Below are 21,487 nucleotides of genomic sequence, written 5' to 3'. Positions count from 1 at the left end.
TCCAGATCCTTTGACATGCCTTTCCCACTCAGCTCCTCCAGACCAGAGGCAGCAGCAATTAGGAAACACCTGGTGGAACTGTAAATCTGCTGAGCTTAAGACACAAACTACGTCTCACCCCAAGACTCCTAAGAATGGTTGTATCTGATACTCTTTCTGGTGTATCAGAACGAGCCAGAGCTTCTTAAACAGAGAGGCCAATTTCATGGCATCAAATTGCAATTTCTTTTAAGTCATGTTTGATCCATAAAGCATTTTTAAACAACAAAAAAAAAAAGGTAACAGTTGCTTCTTTTTCTTCTTTAGGTTTTAACAACATCTTTTATCCAACAATATTACACTACTTCCTTTTTTATTCACATTTCAGAATCAAGAGGCTCTAGAGATTCTCTTAATGGCTAGAAACGCAGAATATTTCCTCAAAAAAAAAAAAAAAAACAAACAAAAGAGAATATATTGCCTTCGGTACTTGAATTAAAACTACAAGAAAGTCAAAGTCTAGCAGCTGCTACTAGCAGTAGTTGTTTGCATAGAAAAGTGTGAGTATCTGTGTGAAATAGAGGACAGAGAGAACAGCCAGTTTTAGAACAGTGGTCTTATTGTAATGAACGGAGATGCATCCTTTCAATTCTGTGCTTTCTCACAGCAGCTGTTTGTGAAGCGGTTCTTTCAGATGACACATGTTCCCCATCTGGCAAACTGTGAACTCCCAAGTGTTTGCCTGGAGCCAAATGTTGACCCACCGTATGTCAGCAGGACAACACTGATTCTCTTAGTCTGGGAATTAAACCAATGTTACATAATATATTATTGGTACAATATATGTCAGTTCAGGCTATTTGTATACCTCTGTTTCACAACAAGTGACATTCCATTGGAAGACAAACAGGGATTCACGGTCGCAACAAGCAACAGTCTCAGTGCTGCTTTATTAATTACGAAGTACCAGCACCTTTTATTAAGTAATGTAGAATTACAGACACACAGATATTTCACTGCATTTGACAATGTTTGATTTTTGTAAAAGTAAGAAGGAATACATGCTTGATTCCCATGTACTAACAGGCCACTTGAACACTATATTTTTTGAAATAAATGAATAAATAAAGACTCTGAGGTCATAATTCCTTCCACGCCCCCATCTGATGTAGTGCTAAAGCAAAGCAGTGCTTTGGTTTTCTATTGGTTGTACCTGATATAACAACCAATAGAAAACGCTGATGTTAAAATGTTAGTCGCTATTTATAGCCAAAGATAAGTCCTGTCAAGATAGTTATTCTACAAGCGCTTGGTTGGTAAATTATTATTATTATTATTAATAATAATAGTACTGGAGCATGACGTTACACAACAAACTAAATAAAAAAGTTTTAAAATACCCCACAAACAATATATGTAAACGTTGTAATTGGACGAAACGTTGTAAAAATATCTTTAAACTTACTATTCTGTTATTTATTAGTTAATTTATTTATTTGTTTGTTTTGCTAAAATGTTGTTTTCTCCATAAATTCTTGGCTGTTTCGGTCATTTTTGCGAAACCGGAAGTGCTACTGAGGGATTGCTCTTTATTGCCCAGACTACGTCGGGCCGTTTGGCGTCAACGGCAGCAGCATCAGACAAGAGAATAACCTAATAATGGAAGAATTTCAAGGTAAACTAAATAGATATCCCTTTCCTCCTTTGTGTATTTTTATTTTATTTTTTTTTTTTTGCCAAACTCGAACTTGCAGCGTCTCAGCGTTACACATTCAGAATCACCATTTAAAATGTCACTGCTTCGTTTGCTTTACCGTTTGTTTATTTTGACAGCGACCTCTTTTGTTTGGGATTTAGCCCAAGTACAGCTAAGGTAATGTTAGGATCAAAATGAAGCTAGCTGCTAACTAGGTGGGTGTGATTTATCGCCACAAGAGTGGCCCTGTGTTAGCTTTACTGCTATCTGTGGAACATTTTAATGAATGAACTGGACTGGGGCGTCGTCATAGATGCATTTCATTGAACAAACTTGAATCATTATTCTCTGTACCGTTTTGAATTTGTTTGTTATTCATTGCATTTTAAAAAAAAGTATAATCTTCTTGTTAAGAGCACAATATTAGGTTGTGGTTATATTATCATGCAAACTTAAATCGTCCCAACGCAATACTTGAGGCCAAAAGCGAGTATTAACCAGACAATTGCAAGTTAAGCATCTTTCTACGTCTTTATCGTCTAAAGGCGAAGAGTTACCATTGTTTCATTTGTTTATCTTCTTGCAGATGGTCACACTCCTGGTGAGGAACTGTCTCAGTGCAAAACCTGTGCAAGGTTTTTCTTCCCCAGTGTCCTGGTAAATAACACAACTTTCTTCCAAATACTTCGTAAGATTTGTGTTGATTCGGTGTCGTAAAAGTGCACTCATTTTGGAAGATGATTTTGTGGTTTTATCCCAGCCAAACGTTGTCAGGAAGGCTTTAGGCCCTTCAAACATTGAAAGTTTTGAAGTTGCTAGGCGATCACATTTTCCTCCGAGTCTGTCAGCTGACGGACTCAGCTGACAGACTCAGAGGTAGTATTTTTTCTTACCAAAATGCTGACAAACTCAGTATTTTTTTTATTTTTTTTTATTTTTATTTTTTTTAAAAAAGCTGTTATAGAGAAGGTACAGGTTTTAGGGAAACTTGATTTTTAATCTTTGCATCAGAAAAGCAGATAAATTGACATTTTCACAGACTTGCTTTAAATGATCAAAAATAATTGTTCAACATGTTCAGGTTTTGTAGGGATATTGTATAGGAACCATGTTCTTCATTAATGTGTTTACCTTTCCTCCAATAGGAGAAACATGCTAGAATTTGCCAAAAGGCAGCGGCTAAAAGGAGAAAAGTTTTCGATTCGAGCCGGCAGAGAGCTGAGGGCACAGACATCCCCGTACTAAAACCGTTAAAACCAGTGGTAAGTCGTGGGATGAAGGGAATAACATTCCAACACTGAAGATGGTTCAGCCTTTTTTCAAATTTGTTTGAGCAAATGTAGTCAAAGCCTTTTTTAATCAGGCTATGGACAAATGTTCTAAACGCCAGTTGAAATGTCTATAAAGGCATAAATTTACATTAAAACTAAGAAACTCTCTGACATTGCGACGCCAGAAAACACCAGTTTTTCCGACTTCAGAGAATCTCTTAGTTTTAATATCGTAAATGTATGCCTTTAGTCAGAGACATTTTTTTTTCTTCTCTCAAATGTATAATTTTTTTGACAGAGGATATCTGCATTCTTTTGTCAGAAAATTGTGTAATTATTCTATAAAGGTTTACGTTTTCTGGTGGGAATTTACTCCCTTGTGATCACATTATCATTATTTTTTTCCTATCTACAATGGCGCTAATACCCTATCGTATGTCATGTTAAAACTTGCTCTCTGTTCTGGATCAGTGCTGGATTCCAGTACTATATTAATTGTTAGAATATTCTCAGCACTCTGATCTTTACTTTGATGAACAACTTGTACATGAATCTTTGCGTTTATTTTCAAATGTAAAACATTGTCAATTGTATTTCAGTCACAAACCTCAGCTGCCGCACAGAAAGTAAGTTCACTTGTTTCACTTTTTGTTTTGTTTTTCCATATACAGTTGTTTTGCTTTTGCTCACACTTTCTGCCATTCTGAATACTCACTTGTACCCTTGGAGCAAATGGTAGTTGAAAGCATGTCAGCTCATATTTGTGATGTCAGTATAATGAGAAAAATCAGTGGATTTTTTTCGGTGGCGTTTCAGTTTTTGAACTCTATGTGTAAAGAAGTCTTGTGCTGTGACTCTTAATGCTAATGTCTTCTGCTTGCAACTTTGCAGTGCCTTCAGAATAGTCAAATAAAGGGGATTTCTCTCAATAGCTTCCTTGAAAATTTTAATTTGTTCTCTGGCGTGCCTTACAGTTTCTAATGAGGTCAATCTGAGTTGCACAAACTCTTGCGCTTGATCTAAAATTGACTCAGGAATCTGTTTGTCTTCTCATTGCTGTCTAGCTTTCAACTCGCATCTTCATTGTGGCTTCTGGCTCATCGGTATTAACAGGACAAACTTTAGTTAAACAGACACATCACTGGCATTTCGAAAAGTCTTGAGAAATAATAATAATAAAAAAAAACATGCCATGAAAGTTGCATATGAAAAGTGCAGAAAAATAAGGAGGGCTTCAAATAACGATTATTTTAGTAATCAATTATTCAGATGAGGGATCAGTTAATTAGGATAAAGAAACTGGCACATTCTACAGATTTTTCATTGAACCTATAAAGCTGTATTTTATATAAAATATTAGAAGTACATTCTAACAAATGGACATGATGCAGTTGAACAGTGCAGCTGTAGGAGAAGATGGGATGTCAGGCCAACCCAGACAGAGTTCACTGAACTATTTCTGTCATAAATGATTAGCTTTAGATAACACTTGGACTGCAGCTATGAAGTTATTTTTTTTTCTTAGTTTTTAAAAAATATAAATATTAGTACAATAAAAAGCAAGCCTGATGTATTTATTGCTCATATTCACTGTATCAGAGCAGTGGTGGAAATTTCAGGCTTAAAAGATTCCAGATCAACAAGAACTTTGGAAATCAGGGCTGCGTAGAAATGTTTTCTCAGTGTCACATTCTAACTACAGAGACGTACCGATCAAAAGCAATCTATGCTAACTATATTGTTGCCCACCAGGCCGAACCTCCGAAGAAGCCCTCCAACTGGCGCAAGAAACACGAGGACTTCATCGCCACCATTCAAGCTGCCAAGGCCGCCACTCTGGCAATGAGGGAGGGGGCACCTCTACCCCCGCCTCCTCCTCCGACTTACGATCCAGGTAACAAACAGGTGGATTTTTATTTTGTTATTTTTAACATTGGGGGAAAAAAAGAAGAAAAAAAAAAAGTACGCATCATGTAACCTGTGTACCAAACCTGCTTTGTAGATTACATCCAGTGTCCTTACTGTCAGCGGAGGTTCAATGAAAATGCCGCTGACAGACACATCAATTTCTGCCGGGAGCAAGCCGCCCGCATGCCCAATAAAAACAAGCTGGTAGATGCCAAGAAGACTCCGCTTCGCACACAGGTACACACACGCACAACAATAACCAAATCAGTCGGAGCATACCGCTCGTCTTTCTGGTAGAAAGTTTGTCTGGCGTAGTCAGATATTAAACACAGAAACGTCATGAAAAGATACCTCTGTGAACCCCCACCAACCCCCCCAAAAAACAAACAAAATAAACTGCTATGCTACTACTGATAAACTAACTTTTAGCTAAGGGAGCAAGAATCCAGGAAGTGCACGTCATTTTGCAATTCAACCGTAAGGAAGAGTTAAGATCTGCTGTACCTTGGAACGACTTGTGAAATGACCTGGAGGTGGTGTGATGTTCTTGTCTTGCATAACATGCGTCTATTATCCTGACTGGTGATTTGATAAAGGGATAATACAGCTGGACACATTCTCAAGTGTCAATTGATTCATTCAAATGTTACGAAAGAAGAATCAAAAGGACAAAAGTGAAAATCCTGTTGTTGCTCGATTGATTCTTTTATTTTTATTTCTTTAAAAGTTTTTTCTGGCACTAGATCATGAAAGGAAATGGTTAAAGAGACAAGTGGGGAAGGCGTGCAGCAAAGCTTTCAGAGTCGGGAATTGAACCACAGGCAGCTATGTTAAGGACTAATAGCCTTCATTCACGTGGCGCCCGCTCTACCCCTACACACACTTTCATTTTAACCCAGTGAAGCAGTGTGTGTGTTTTGAAGACAACAGGCAGAGGTTTTGCAAGTATAAAATCTAGAGATATTCTGGTTTGGCTTCCTTTTTGAATTATACATATATATTTTTTTTATAGCTCTTACCTGCTGATTTCAGCATTTTATTTTTTACCATAACACATATTAGAAAAATTTTTGCTTCAAGTTCTTTGATGGCGATAGTAGTTTTGAATTCTTATCTAAATTTATGGATCATAGCATATGACCCCAACCTCTATCTGATTTATTCTGGACTTTAAAAAGAAAAAGCACATCAAAGTGTTCGATGTTTACTGATGGATGGCAAGTGGTGCAAATTTTGTTTTTGCATAATTTATAGAATACCAAAAAGATATTTTATGCCTTTTTAAATTTAACAATTGATTGGTACGTTTCCTTGTTTTTGTTTTAAAAATGTATTGTTGGTATACATCTCATCATTAAAGGCTTTATGCATCTTTTCAACTATGACACCAAAATGTCCATTTAATTGTTTAAATTCCATTAAAAAATACCACTTCAAAATCAAACCAGTAAGATTGAACACGAGGCTCTTCCTGGTACAGAGCTAAACTCCACTGATACACTTCAGGCATTATATTTTACATGACTGCCTCTGTATGTTGAAACTTTCCCATATGAAATTCCTGGCCAAATTCCTGTTGTCATGCCTCCGTTCTGTCCTCAGTTTAAGCCTCCTGGTCCTGTAAAGAAAACAACCCCTCCTGGTACATCAACACTTCCCTCGACTTCTTCTCGTGTGCCCCAGAGGCCCCTGGGACAGTCCGCTGGTGAGCCAGCACAGCTGAGTTCATCTGTAATCATAAGCTGCTATATTCAGTCAACATATATGTGTGTTTGTAGCAGATTTTATAGCAGAGTTACTTGCCTAAGAGTCCGGACTTTTTTTTTTTATCCTTTGTTTTTCCCTTATTGTGACTTCCATTAATGAAAAATAAGAGATTGTTTGTGGCTCTCTGAAGGAAAACAATCCTTTTTTTTTCTCTGCATGATTCTAGTTCCTTAAATGTCTCAGAGGAATGTTACTGCGTCACATTTTTCCTTGTGGTTAATTGGGTATGTAGAGGTTGTAAAATAAACTTGTTCTTGTTTCGCCGTTGTAGCTCAGCTATGAGCTTAGCATGAGAGACGGAAATGATAAAGATAAAAAATAGAAGCCGGTTTATGTAACGTCGGATTGTATGTGTGTGGAATTATGCTAATGTAATAAAAAAAAGCGTTTTCTTTAAGATTATTTACACGTCTTTACCAGAATGCCAATAAATATACATTATACATCACCTCCATTGGCTCCTCTTGGTAGAATAAAATGTATTGTTGATGGAAAACTGAAGTTTATTATAAAACAGGAGTTGGATTTGAAATATTTTAAAATGTCAAACAGGTTGTTCCCTTAGGGATCAAAACCTTGCCTGTAGGAACTTCTTCACAATGCTCTACAGACACACATCCATTCAGAAAAAAAACTATTCAGATGTACAGTATGTCTTAAGTTTACTATGTGATTCACAGATAAGCATACAAATATTCACCCTGTCATATTAATCATGTCCTTTTTTTTCCCCCTTACCATTTCACTCACTTAAGTAAGCCCGCCAGGTAAGACAAACTCAGCAAGCCCAGGGAGGAGGAATATCTCTGGAATCCCAAGCCCACCTTCAGGGTGAGTCTGTTAATTCACACACTTCAGTCTAGAGGTGCACTGATAAACTGTCTCTGACTCCCCTAATATTCAGATTGACTTTGTCGACATATTTAGCAACTTTTCAGAGATAAAAAAAAAAAAAGACAATATCGGTCAAAATTGGCAGGTTGGGGTTTTTAGTGATCGGCCAGAAAACCTCAGTCGGTGCGCCCGCAGTTCATCAAAAGGCATTTTGATGATGCTCGTTTGTCAGAAATAAAGTACCTTTTGCAAAATTACCTCTTTATCAGTACCATATTTTCATTAGTTGTAAGTGAAAAATCATAATTACCAGAGATAATGAAAACAAACATCATCAGTATGTGTGCAGTCACACCTTTATAATGTGTTTCAGCTTCACACACTGTTTACCAGAACGTATTGCTCAGATCATTTTTGTTTAGATGAAGATTTGAGTAAAATATTTGGATGTTAAAACCCTGATGAGTGACTTGTAATCAGATTAGACTCTTACAGATTTCAGTTTACTGTTTATTTGTTTCTCTTTTAAGTGTGTCTGTGTAGAAATACTTCACTTTCCATTATAAACATGTCAATGGAGGGGGAAAAAAAGCACAATAACTAAAATGTAATTATTACATAAGAGCATATCATCTTCCTTTAAAATTTATAGTTGATTGAAATAGTATTCTCATGAAGACATATAATCCAGACTGTACTGATAGTCAAATAAATGTGGGAATGTAGGACATTTTGTAACTCCAATTGTTGTAGGCCAGAATTAGTTCGGATAGATGTCTTGCAGTAGAGATCAGTGTCTCCAAATCCAGTCCTCACTGTCATCTCCTTTTGTTGTCGTTCTCTCTCAGTGTGGGAAATAAGGCCAAAGGTGTAAGCTCAGGCTACGGAGGTGTGTGTGGAGGTGTGAGGAACTCTCAGTTTGGAATAGGAGCCAACAAAAAGAAAGCCGACACCAACATGTCTGGGTAAATTACCTCCAGTTTTTCAGGAGGTCATTGGGAGAAGTACTCTCCAATCTTCACCTCCCTCTTGTGGTGTTTCTGGTGAATTGCAGCCATCTTAAAATCCAGCAGCTACAAATTGATGATTTTTTTTTTTTCGGCTTGCTTTTTATTATTATTTTTCTTTTTAATTAAATGTCACTTCTTACTTTTTTTTTTTTTAGTATTCTAGTCCTGCAGGTCTCCAGTTATAAATAACTGTTTAACTCTCTGCCTTTCAGGAACGACGTCAACGTCGGTAACGGGGGCATGAAGAGCAAGTTCTGCCACGCCTGTGGCGCCAAGTACCCCGTTGACTCTGCTAATTTCTGCTGTGAATGTGGGATTCGGAGGATGTGCATCTGACGGAGGTCAAAAGTCGGTGAAGGAACAGGAAAGTAGGGATGCGTCTGTGCTTAGAGAGCAGTCAAGAGTATCACCAAAGTTAATAAAGACTAAGAACACATTTTCCATCTGACACACGTTGTTGCCGGTTTCCTGTTAGCTGAGGGGCGTGGCTAAGATAAAAGCTGTACTGCTCTATGCAACAATATGGCAGTGATATTCCTCAGTATGTTGCTGAATTATTTTCTTTGAGCGGTCTCAATAGTAAACTATAAAGCTTTAAATATCTTAAACCCCTTAACTGTCAAGAGAACACCGGTGTCCTCGTGGACCAATTGTCTAAAGTGTAAAGGTTTTTTGACAGTTAAGGGGTTAATGCATGTCGGCTCCTTTCTTGGGGGAAAAAACCCATCCAAATCATCTGACCTTCCTTCTCACTACTTCCTATGTAAGTATCAAAAACAAAGCTACTGCCCTGGGATTAGCAAGTGTGCAGAAATCCGCACAGAGAAGTGTGTAGTAAAACTAGGAAGAGAGAGTTTGGTTTGCTTGTTGGAGATGGCTGTGATGGCTACTGAGTTTCTCTCCCGTCCTGAAGCGCATTCAGTCAGTCTTCTTTTCTCAAACAGAAGGTTTTCATATTAAAGTGCAATATAATTGACTACTGAGGGAACGCAATGTGGTTTTCACATTTAAGAACAGGTTGGAACTTTTCTCTTACCGCCCTGTTAAGTCAGAGATCACTCCCTATATAAACCAGTTTTTAAAGCTGTCACTTTACAGGCAACATGTCCCGTAACACTACTGCTACTGGCAAATGTAGTTTTTACTCTGTCCTTTTTTCCTCCCCCCTTATTTTATAAAGTGAAATTTATTTATTTTCTTAATCCATTTAATTTATGCTGAATGATACGAGATATGATTCACAGAATAATTTTTTTTAAGTGTAATTGTTGTTGTTTTTTTCTTATGGATTCATTATTCAACACATTACGAATTGTAGAAACACAACTACAGTGACACTAGATTGTATATTTCCGTGGGACTTGTCGGCACTTGTACAAGTTCTCTCTTTCCTTTCTGTTCTCATTTAAGTCATTTTCTACTCCTAGCACTGATTTGAGTTGTTTTGTATTCCAAACAAGATTAAAAACTAACATGTCACAGAAGGAGAAATATTTAAGCTGAGCAAAAAGTTGGATTTCTTGTGTTAAAAGCATTAACCTCTATATGGTGGTGCACTTAATGTCATGTATGTCAACCACATAAATAAACTTCTTTGAAGACACCAGTGATTCATTTATGACTCACATAAGAAAGTTGATGCCTAAAGAAATGTCATAGAAGGTGCATTAGAGTCATGGGTGCAAAGTAAGATTTTTAATTATAAATATAGATGGGAAACCCATGCAATGTCATACACAACAAATATACTTCACTTGCTTAAAACCAGGCCTTTTAAGCACAAGGCAGACATCAGCAGCACTGAAAGTAGTAGAAGAGAAAAAGAGCAAAGGCTGCATGTTTCAACCTTTTTTTTTTTTGTTACAAGTCTGACTGTTGCTCCTTTTTTTTTTTTGTATGATAAAAGTATCAATCACAACACCGACCAAAAGTTGTGGGAAAGGCATCTTCGATGTCTCCCACGTAAGTAATAAGGCCTGTGAGCTGAGCTCAGCCATCTGTGTCAGAATATGCTTTTAATATATCAATCATTCAGAGCGGCTAATGAACACATTGTCACTAAAAACGGCAACGATGACTTGACACACAGCCTAAAACAACCGGCTTCAGATAACCAAGATAACAAAAATATGTCGGGACTAGTCGGGTCATTCTTTTTCCGAAGTGAAAGCAAAACTGCATTTGAGCACCATTACATTTCCAGTTTGTACTTCAGGAGTCATTTGAGTGCGAGTAAAAACCAGAGCATTTTTTTTTATACAGATATATATATATATATATATATATATATATATATATACATATTTTAACTAAGTCTTTGGAAATAGATTCTTCACTAATCATCTCTTCAAACACTGGCTACATGCATTCCAAAGGCCTTTTTTATTAAATTATTATTTATTTTTTAAGTGAATTCCTCTTTGGAGCAGTAGATCTGTACAGCATACAGCTCCTCCATGTAGCGTGGGAAAGTCCAGTCTGCTTCCTTCTGCTAAATGAGTTTGTTTCTGTGTAGCTTGGAAACTGATCTCAAGAGTCAGTAGTCGTCCAACACCCAAAGCAGCCGCAAGACGGATATACCGATACTTTACAGGAAAGCTTGAATTAACTGGAAGCTTCTTCTTGCATAATCCGAAACGACAGCACAGTTCAGACAAACTGGCAGCACATTAAGTTGTGTTTTTTTTTGTTTGTTTTTCTGTTTGGTTTCATGCTGTGCTTCAGCTTAGTTTCGAGCAGCCGCAAACTTAGTGCTCAGCCTCTGGTAGCATACAGTCATGGAAGACAGAATTGCTTTAGCTTTGCAAAGTTTTTTCATCTGCTTCTTCCCCGGGTTTCTTGGAATCCTCCGTCGCTGTGACCTCACACTGGGGTCTTTTGTCTGTTAAATAAAGATAGACATACTAATTAGTGTTGAGTCAAATAGTTATGACTATTAGTTATAGTTACTATTAAGAAATATCTGCATTTTAGGCATAGGCTGATACCTGCCTTGCGGTGTGCAAATATATGTTGCAGTATTGAATTTATATGCATTTTGTACTTTAGCATAAATAATTGGAACCCAGGTTGCCACAGATTTTGTGGAAATGTTGGAAAAACTGTACCCCAACATAATATGTATGCCTCACGTCTGCCACTCTTACAGACTCGACACAATTGCTTCTCAAATATCACTGCTCTGACTTAATATTGCTTGACCTCACGCTGCGCTATGCAGATCCTTCGTCTGCGCCGATGAAGACACACTTCCCTTGGTGTGCCAGATACCAAGACAGCGTGATCTAGTTAATGATTAAGCTGGATAAAAGCTATGGCGAGGACGGAACTTATTTACACCTTTTGTGAGTTGATACTTTAATGTTACAGTCACATTACAGCAAAAGTAATTTCCTGATGTGATTTACTCACCTCTTATTGTGATACAAAGCGCTATTCAAACCAGTGGAGGACCAGAGGTCACACACGCATTTTAAAGATGTGACAGAAAAATGTGTTCCTCAAAATCCATTGACGATCAATGTCCAGTGTTTGCACCTATGTAATTTTCAGTTTCACATTTTCTATAATTCTGATATTTATGCCATAGACAAATTCCTTTTTTTGTCGCACAATAAGTGCACTTATTCCAAATGCTCTCAAGGCATGTTTTTTTTTTTTTTTTCTCAAGCATATTGTACCATGAGAGACTCATACTGGCTCACAACAATATCATTCATTATCCTCACAAGCAATCAAAGATAAATGTATATCTGGCTAATTTAATCAACAAACCAGGTGAACCACTCCGCATCTTAAAAATGTGGAGTTGGTTCCAAACCGCGTTCATTACTTTGACCGAGAGCGAATAAAAAAAAAAAAGAAACGTTTTTTTTTTAAACTATGCAAGAATGTGAAGCAATAATACAAAGCCTGTCGCAGTACAAAGGCCCTGATTATACTCCGACTTATGACTCAGACTTTAACAATCAGCCTGAATCATCAAATCTCACTGAGATTCTCCGCAGCTAAAGCAGAAGTGTACATGCCAGTGTAAAGAGAGGTTATCCAGGGACAATTAAAGTTTGATTTTCACCTTTGACATGTATACACAATACTATGTAGTTGGTATGTTAACATATGGCTACCAATGAAGTAAAGACCACAGAGCCAAAAAAAATTATCACATGAACAAAAAGGCTGAGAAAATGATTAAAATTTTGATCCGCTGCTCCTGCTACTTAACTGTCACATCCATGGTGAGAATTGACTTAGTTCTGCCTGACTCCACGTAAGTTAGATTTAACAGCAAATAGGCTCATGTTTGAATACACTGTCAGAATGAACCAACAAAGTAGGATAAGACTAACAGTGAGTCACCCCTCTTGACAAAAGGAAACATAAAAACCTGCCAACATTCCTAGGCAGATTATAAATTCCACACCTCATGAAGAGATAAAAGCGAAAGAAACCCCTTCCTATGATTTGTTTCTTGTTTCTAAAAAATAATAGAACATTAAAGAAAAACATAAAATAAAAAATAAAAAACGAACTTGGCAGTTCACTCTTACCGCATTTTTAGGACAAGTGCATTGTATCGAATCTTGGACAATTTTGGCCAGCTCTGTCATGTCCTGAAGTTTTAGCCTGTGCATTTCACAGGCTTGACGGAGCAAGGTTTCCACCATATCCTGCGGGAATATAACGTGAGTCATGGGCAAGGCGATGACCACAGAAGCTCAGATCTGCTTTTAAACACACAGTGAAAATACCCAGCTTTTCCTCTTAATATAGGGAAATGGAGAAAGTGACTGGTTTGGACACTGATGCGTGCATGCTGATATTGGCAAATTCATTGGAAAAGTGTGTGCTTGTGCTGCGGTAGGGTTAGGGTTGCTCAAAAGTAGAAATACATAAGTGTGCTTTTATGTTCTGTGTCCCGACTTACATTTGAAGCAATGGACAGTAAGTCCAAAATTAGAACATACTGTTACGTAAAAGTAAAAAAAATAAAATCAGTCACACCTATTCAGGGAACACCAAAAGGTGTGCCCAAATCTCTGGGTGACACAGAAAATAATCATTACTCACAGTGTTCTCTGTTGTGCAGTTTGCTAGTTTGTAGTTCCGTTCTGGGCAGAGTAGGTTTTGCAGCTTGTCTCTCTTAAATGAATGAGAACACAACAGTGTTAGTATTACAAAAAAAAAAAAACATTGGCTTTTCATTGGCTCATGGTACAGTTTGGGAAAACACGTTTTGATCTATATCCGTTTAGTTTGGTTTGTATTAATCTCCTAGCTAAAACAACATGACCCAGACAACATGATCCCATTTTAATTATCTTAATTGCATAACCTGTAAGTATTCCTGTCGCAATAAACAATAAATCAATTAATTGCATGATAAATTAAAACAAACTCAATCAATTTCATTTAGTTTTAATCTTTTCTCTCTCTTTCTGCCAAAACTGGTCTTCAGTCTGGTTCATTGCTCTCAACCAGAAGTGTTTTTGAATGACAATTTTGTTTACAGAGACTTGGTAATTCGTTTAAGTTGTTGTCTTGTTCATTCGTTTTGCGTATTTCAAACGTCTTCCGGTTCCAGTGTTTAAATGTCCATGAGAATTTAAAGAGCATTCATCTTTGAGAATGTGTTCTTGCATTATTTTGCCATTACCATTATAATACTTGAAAATGGTCTCAAAACAATTTTATCGTAATAAGTACGGGGACAACGTATTATCCAGCGGGATTTATCGTGTTATACCTGTAAGCAAAGCTTTAGTTTCCTTCATAACAAGTAGTTTGAAAAAAAAAAAAACAAACATCACCTGAGCCTGAAATGTGTAATATTAGGTTACATATGCTATTGTGAGTCTCTTTTTCAGCCTCGGCACATGTGCGCCAACTTGTCTGCAGGTGTTTTTTTTTTTTCCTTCGTGGAAACTACATTTCATAAACAAAATGATTTATTAATTATAAATGTGTTTATTAATTATAACATTGTGTTATTCTGGCTTTCTGCTGCACAGAGAATAGCCTTTACTTTAAAGCAGCTCTGCTTGTGTGTAAAGTGCCTTCGTTGTCCTGTGCCTCTGTGCATCTCTGCATGTTAGAGCCGTGTGAACCAGCTCAGACTCTGAGAACTTCAGGCCGTGGTCTCAAGACCAAAACATGACGAGGCTGCGTTTCACTTTTATGCTCCCAAAGTCTGCAACAGTCCTCCTGAAGAAGAGAGACAGGCCTGAACTCTGATAGTGTTTAAATCCAGGCAGAAAAGAGTTCTTTTTTGTTTTTTTTAGCTAAAAGTATTTTATCTACGTTTTATTTCAAATTTAATTAGACGATGACTTACCCCTTGTTTCTCATTTGTTTTTTCTTGTTTAATGTATGTCTGTGTTTTTAAGCTCTAATTTCAAATTCTTACTCTTGACTTTTATGTAAAGCACTTTGAACTGTCTTGCACATGAAATGTGCTATACAAATAAATACAAAAGTAGAGGTTTTGTAAGGAGAGGCTACAATTAAATAGCAAAATAAATGCAAATAGGATGATTTCGATAACGTCTGCTGCAAGATTTATAACGAAAAAGCATTGAAATTTGAAACTAACAGTAAAAAAATAAGTGGAAAGCGCTTCAGTACTTATGCACAGGCTATTTTTTTTGTATGTATTCTCTAAACCTGCTTCCTATTCAAGATTGCAGAGACCTGGAGTTTACTGTCATATATATATATATATATATATATTTTTTTTTACAAGCAGACATTGCATGAGTAACTTCCACATTTCTGTCAACACATTTACAGAATGACAGCTTCTGGAGCCCATCCATTTTCCCCCATTCAAACAAGTTATTACAGAGGAAGAGTTTTTTTTTTCTTCATTGAAACACTGATAGACCAGAGTACTTGTATTTTACATGGCCTTTCATATTCTAAATGTGACATAAAATACCCAAGCTGTTGAGGGGTCATGCCGGGTAAAGGTGGGAAAACATATCACTTTCAGATTAATGAAATAAATCTACCTTTTTACAAATAGTTCATTCATACTTACAATATTGTCGATATGCGTTTGCACAAATCCACTGAAATGGTCTCGAACTGTAACCAGTTCAACTTTACTGTCACAGGAGAGTGACGACGGTAGAAGCACAAGAACTAGGAGATTGATGCAAAGAAGATGCTGCATGAACAAAGTGTAGGGAAAAATGGGGCAGAAAGAAAGAGAAAGATTAATGTACTAGCAATGAGCATAAAATACAAGTTGAATACTGCCTTTTATTAAATGTGCCCAGTGGAAGAAAGGACATTTTACACAGACGGTATCAATGCATGAATAAATAACGAATGGGACAGTTAATAACCATCAAATGATGTCCAGGTATTACAAACTGTATGCATCTACTGTACACTGGGAAGCTGGGAAATGGAGAAAGCTGTTTGCAGTGAAAAACCCAAGTAAGCGCTGAAATGTCAGGAGATTATTTCTGTCAGTTAGCCTCTTGAATTTCATTCAGCCATGCACAGATGAATGAAACACCCTCAGCACCAGGCTCCCGAGAAAACGTGATGTACGGGATACAAAAACCTCTCAACGCAAGTCAACATGTTCAAATAGTTATAGTTTCTAAAAAAGACAGACTAAGAGATCTCTTGAAGTTTGTGTTGCCAGGAACGCCAATTAAACCTGACAGGATGTATTCATTCATTTTAATGCAGGGTTGCATCTGGAAAATAATAGGTAATAATAAAAGACATATATTACTCACTATTTACAAAACTGACCCGAGGTTTTAAGTGACCTAGGCTGCTGCCCAGGTACATGAAGCCAGCAGGGGGCCACCGAGTCCTCTGTAATTCTTAAACAGTACAGTAACTCAGAACTTTAGTCTGTAGTGAAGTTAAAAACAAATACAAGCACCCATGCACATACACCCATATCTATCTATATATCTTTACTTTCTGTTCTGTCTGAGCTGAGGTCATATTTCATGCTTACTGTAACTATTTGCATATAGCTCCACATTCAACCTGAGGCCAACCCTAATAATCTATCATGTCAAGGCAGTACTATTTCATTCTTATGCAATGTTGTGCACAGCTAACAAAGTAAACTACAATAGCCTATATACTGTATATATATGTATGTATGTATGTATGTATGTATGTATGTATGTATGTATGTATGTATGTATGTATGTATGTATGTATGTATGTATGTATGTATGTATGTATGTATGTATGTAAATATACTGTAAATATACTCCTAATCTTTCCATGGTGTGTGGTAATGACTTTAATTAGGCTTTCAGTCTCAAACGGGCCTTGATAACATATTAATCTGCTCCGTCTCTCTGACATGTAACTGTGTGCCTTTGAATTGACGGCTGTTTCTGTTTCCCCCTCCTTCTGCACTGAACAGATTTTACATTGTTCCTTTCATGCAAATGTCTACCTGTGTGATTGTCTCATTACTTCAGGGTCGTAAATCTCAGCTGGTGAGGATTATCAGCTGCGTCCACTATTCCGGTAAGCCGGCTAACGACATTTCCGTAAGCCAAATCCTGAAACTATCGGTTTCCTTCTGACTGGCAGATGGGAGGTTGTTCATACGGAATTCCCCCGTTTAGAAAGGCACTTAAGTCGGCAACCTATAGCGACTGCGCCAGTCACTCGCCGGAGAAGTCTGGGAGACGTTTGCGCACGCTGGCGGCTCCGGGTAAGTTTCGCCTCTGTCGTTCTAAGTGCAACTTTTCACCCAACTAACTTTGGATGAGTGTTTTTCTTATTTAAATCTGCTCTGTAACATAATGGTAACTTTGCCTCGTTTTTGCTGCGCAACCATCAGCTATTCGGCTCTGTGCGTCACCACCAAATTGGTTTAAAGCGCCCGAGAAGCCCGGGTTTTACTCACCATTGGTCATTCCTCATTCATAGTCTCTGCGTGCTAAAGCTGGAGCCGGACCCAAATGGGCGCCTCTTCATTGCTGCTCAGATGATGAACCCGAGTGGCCTCAAAGGGTAAAAAATAAAATAAAATAAAATAAATAAATGTCCTCTTGACATTCCCGTACACAGTTTAGGAATGACTGTCCTTTCTCACGATCACCATTACGCAGCTCTCCAACTCGACAATGCGCATGTGACTTAACTTCCGTCCTCACTAAGAGAGAACTTTACAACCACATGAATAAGGTTCATCCTCCGAGCACACCAGTCTCTGCTGACATCACGATTTGTTCTGCGAGAGAAATGAGTTTTGAGTGCCTCTGAGTCTGTCATCGGCTCATGTTACGGGCTCCTGTCTTACTCTGAGCAAGCTGCAGGCGCTTTGCTGATGAACCGAGTGCTGAACGGGAGCCAAAAACCTTCATAAATCGCACTCATAGAGGATGCAGGCGCTGCTCTGGAGTCCCACGCTGCACTATAAAACTAGTAATGCATTGTAATTCCTTTTCGGTCAAGTGTCATTCATTCATTAACCAGTGTAACCATTATGTAATAGCAGACTATCTTATTGTTATGATCAGCACATGTTTTGGTTTGAAGTTTTCCTTTTTATTTTTCTATAGCCTATTCACTCGGATCTTGAAACGTGTAACATCTGTGGCTTCACACCATAGATCACAATTTTCATGTCTGTAATATCCTGCTATTAATCACGCATTGAAATATTATATTTAAAACAAATACCTTTACAAGATGGCAATGTACAGAGTTCCGTATAAATCTAATGTACTTTATTGGATTTTTATATTGTAGACCAACAAGTACCGTACTACATAATAGAGGAAGAAAAAATATATGTCTTCAAATTTTCTTTAAAATACAACTCTGAAAATGGCAGCACAGTATTCTGAGATTGTTCGAATAATTTTAATTCATTAGTGTTCTTTGATATTCATCATTGCGGTGGAGTCTTGCATATGTCCATGGTTGCTGCCCTGCTGGAAGGCAAGCCTCTGCCTCATGCTCAAGTCCTCTGCCATGTCTAACATGATTGCCCAGTGTTTAGCTCCATTCATCTTCCCAGCAACTTTGCTCCTATTGATGAAAAGCATCCTTATGGCATGATTCTGCCACTACCATGTCTTAGGGTGTGCTTGGGATAATGTGCTGTATATATGTTTCTTCTTGCATATAAATAGGACAGAAGGTTCAATTTTTATTTGACAAGTTTGCTGTCTTTTTTAAAAAACACAAAAAACTGACCTGGTTAGAAAGCCTAAATATTTTTCAAACACAGAATATAATGTCTTTAAATTAATAATGGCTAACTAATGCAGATGTTACAAAAACTCTAAACTTGTGTTTTCTTTTAAGAGCTTAGTCAGTTAATGAGTCATGTAGTAAAACCGCTACAGCAGTAGCGGTTCTACGGATGGCAGACAAAGCATGAGAGAGGGCCGCATTGATACATCTCTAACATCTCTGACCAACCAAGACACACCCACCAAAAACTCTGGGCGATCAAGACCACAAATGGGTTTGATCCACACGTTTATCTAAAAAAAAACAAAAAAAAAAAACCTTTAATCTTTCTGCGAGTTAGATTTTTTGGATTGTTTACATTCCGTGCCGAATTCCAATGCAGGAACAGCCAAGCATCAAACATTCTTCCAGCCTCAGAGTGAACTTTCACTCTGACTGAGACCAGAGTTTTAAAATGCAAAGCTACGAGTCGAGCCGTCAGTAAAATCATTCCACTCAGTTTTGCTGCTTTGTGTCAAAATAATTAGTGAGGCCAGGAAAGGTGACGTCCACAAATTGTGTGTGTGAAACATATCGTAAGTCATCTTCACATGTATGATGGTACAGCTAGTACAGAAATGTTTATTGGAATTTTTGGGTGCCATACATTACACACATTTTCTTTGACCCAAAGACTCAACACAGAGCAGATCAGATCAGTCCAGAAGACAACAAGAGCAAACTGATTGTCTGCTCTAAGTACATTTTTCTAAAAAAGGTTGTAGTTACTGGTAGAAGATTCAATATTTTTAGTTTTATGTTTCTAACTACAGCAAATATAAAATAAATAAATAATAATAAAAAAATACAACAATAAAATTATTCTGCATTTATGTCTGGTTTACAAACCTTAACATGTCTTAAGAATGTGGTTTGCAGATGTTCATTTCCACTTTTCTGTTGATTTACAACATAAGAAAACTAGATACATAAACCAGAGTTCACTTTGTTTAAGATTCCACTGCAATGAAAAGTTTGACGTCTTTTAGCGGAGGTGGAACAAGTCATCGCACTTCATGTCTCAAGTTTTTCCACCCAAGTGTCGAGCTACGTGCGAAGTTAAAAGCATAAATGTTCCAAGTTAAGTTTAAAGTCAAGGCATGCACGCCTCCAGTCAAATCACAGTCCTAAGCTTTTCATTTTCGAATGTTGAACGAGTTATTTGATCAAGTATGTCAATTTTCTGATAATTTTGAGATGTTTAAAACTATATCAAAAGGTGTTTTGTAAAGCGGAATCATCGGAACATATGTTCTAAAGATGTTTTTTTTTACAGTAAAAATAATCCAATCCAAACAAAGCCTCCAGTAAAGTTAGAAAATAATGAGAAAAATGATCCATAAGTGAAATAATCAAGTTTCTGTACAAAATAAATGTTTTTTTTCCACCCCCCTCTTGTTGGCTTATTGCAATAGTATGAGCCTGCTTTAGTAACATTAGACAGCTGCTGTTCTACTATTTTTGGTTCAGGCTCCGAACCCAGAAACTTGGCACTTAGACATCGGACTCTGTGACTTTCCAGACGCCATAACTAAATAAGTAAGAACGAAAAAAATCTTAGTTTTTAATCTAGCATTAAGCATACATTAGATCATTTATTAGCTTTGACTCATCATTCTTTGTGTAAGATCAGAGGGCATAAGGAAGTCAGATGTTGTTGCATCTTTACTTGAGATTTTAGCCCAGATGTTTTCCTCACTCTGATATAAATTGTTTGATGGCTTTGTAGTCTTAGCAAGCAAATTAAGTTATGTTCATTTTGTTGTGTCAGATGCATGAGTTATGAGAATGTACTAAAAAATTGGCTGAAATTTAAGGCTAAAATAAAAGTGGCTCATCTGAACAAAATAAATAAAAAAATGTAAACAGTTTGCCTCTTACAAATGTACAAATTCATAAACAAGTAAATAAATAAATATATATTTTTTGGCATAATTATGTAACTAAACCTAACATTTAACATTGAAAAAAAAGTCAATATTGCATCTGTGGCATATTAACTAAATCAAATAAAGAGCACACAGAAGTATATTGTTATGCTTTTGTTAATTTGCTCTTATCTGACATATATATATACGTTTTCTGCATTGTTACCTACCGATTGTTTGGGTGATGCCATTTGCTGCTCATTTTTTTCTTTTTCCTACTTTGTGCATACCTACCTGGTAGAAGTGGATGGCAGACCCTCTCTCCTACCTTTGGCTTCCTTGGTGTCATTGTAGCATGCAGAAGAAAAACAGGTAAACAATACGGTAGATGCGACATTCTTGTAGCAATAAGAGAAGGAAAGCGGAGAAAACTTATTAAATAGTGTAGGGTAACCCATTGTAGCACACTCAATGCTTTTGACACACTTTTTTATTTGGTTAAGATATTCAGTGGCATAAAAAAGTGTTTTCTCCCTTCCCGATTGCCTAATTTTTAAATTTTTTTTTTGTGATGTTTGTCATCACAAACTCCCTTAATAAAAAACCCCTCCATTTACAAACTGCATTTTGTGTTCACTTGTGTCGCCTTTGAGTAAATTGGTTTGATGCTCCGAACACTCATATGTGACAAACATGGATAAAAAAGGGAGGTCAGGAAGGTGACAAACACTTTTTCACACCACTGTAAGTAAGTCTTTTCAAGTCAAAGTAAAGTCACAAATCATTGGTGTAACAGTCTTAAGTCAAGTCTAAAGTATTTTGCCTCAATCACGTCTAAAGTCATTAAATTTGTGACTGGAGTCTGACTCAGTTCTGTGTCACATGACTTAAGTCCTCACCTTTGGTTATTAGCAATAA

At 37.1% G+C, this 21,487-nt stretch overlaps 1 protein-coding gene and 1 long non-coding RNA gene across 2 annotated transcripts; one reads left to right on the top strand and one right to left on the bottom strand.

The window, feature by feature from the left end:
- Positions 1 to 1,575: 1,575 nt before the first annotated feature.
- zc2hc1a (zinc finger C2HC-type containing 1A) lies at positions 1,576 to 10,068 on the top strand. Its single transcript, XM_014474009.2, has 10 exons — positions 1,576 to 1,654; positions 2,262 to 2,332; positions 2,821 to 2,937; positions 3,546 to 3,572; positions 4,699 to 4,840; positions 4,949 to 5,091; positions 6,457 to 6,559; positions 7,377 to 7,452; positions 8,304 to 8,420; positions 8,678 to 10,068. Exons 1-10 carry the CDS (start codon positions 1,639 to 1,641, stop codon positions 8,799 to 8,801), a joined length of 936 nt encoding a protein of 311 aa, XP_014329495.1. The 5' UTR covers positions 1,576 to 1,638; the 3' UTR covers positions 8,802 to 10,068.
- An 80-nt stretch (positions 10,069 to 10,148) lies between these two features.
- On the bottom strand, positions 10,149 to 17,454 carry LOC111606258. Its single transcript, XR_002752002.1, has 5 exons — positions 17,365 to 17,454; positions 15,505 to 15,633; positions 13,536 to 13,607; positions 13,016 to 13,135; positions 10,149 to 11,346 (listed from the first exon to the last, which is right to left on the bottom strand). It is a non-coding gene; the product is annotated as an uncharacterized LOC111606258 (long non-coding RNA).
- Positions 17,455 to 21,487: the final 4,033 nt, after the last annotated feature.

This window comes from Xiphophorus maculatus, chromosome 21, assembly GCF_002775205.1.
Source record: "Xiphophorus maculatus strain JP 163 A chromosome 21, X_maculatus-5.0-male, whole genome shotgun sequence".
Classification (NCBI taxonomy): domain Eukaryota; kingdom Metazoa; phylum Chordata; class Actinopteri; order Cyprinodontiformes; family Poeciliidae; genus Xiphophorus; species Xiphophorus maculatus.
Note: the sequence above shows the minus strand (reverse complement) of the source record. Positions and strands in the feature narration are given on the sequence as shown.

Bases quoted from the DNA above. Each gene is read 5' to 3' on its own strand.
- zc2hc1a (XM_014474009.2), top strand. The intron at 4,841-4,948 runs GTAACAAACAGG...CCTGCTTTGTAG, and splicing joins TCCTCCGACTTACGATCCAG to ATTACATCCAGTGTCCTTAC. The intron at 5,092-6,456 runs GTACACACACGC...TTCTGTCCTCAG, and splicing joins AGACTCCGCTTCGCACACAG to TTTAAGCCTCCTGGTCCTGT.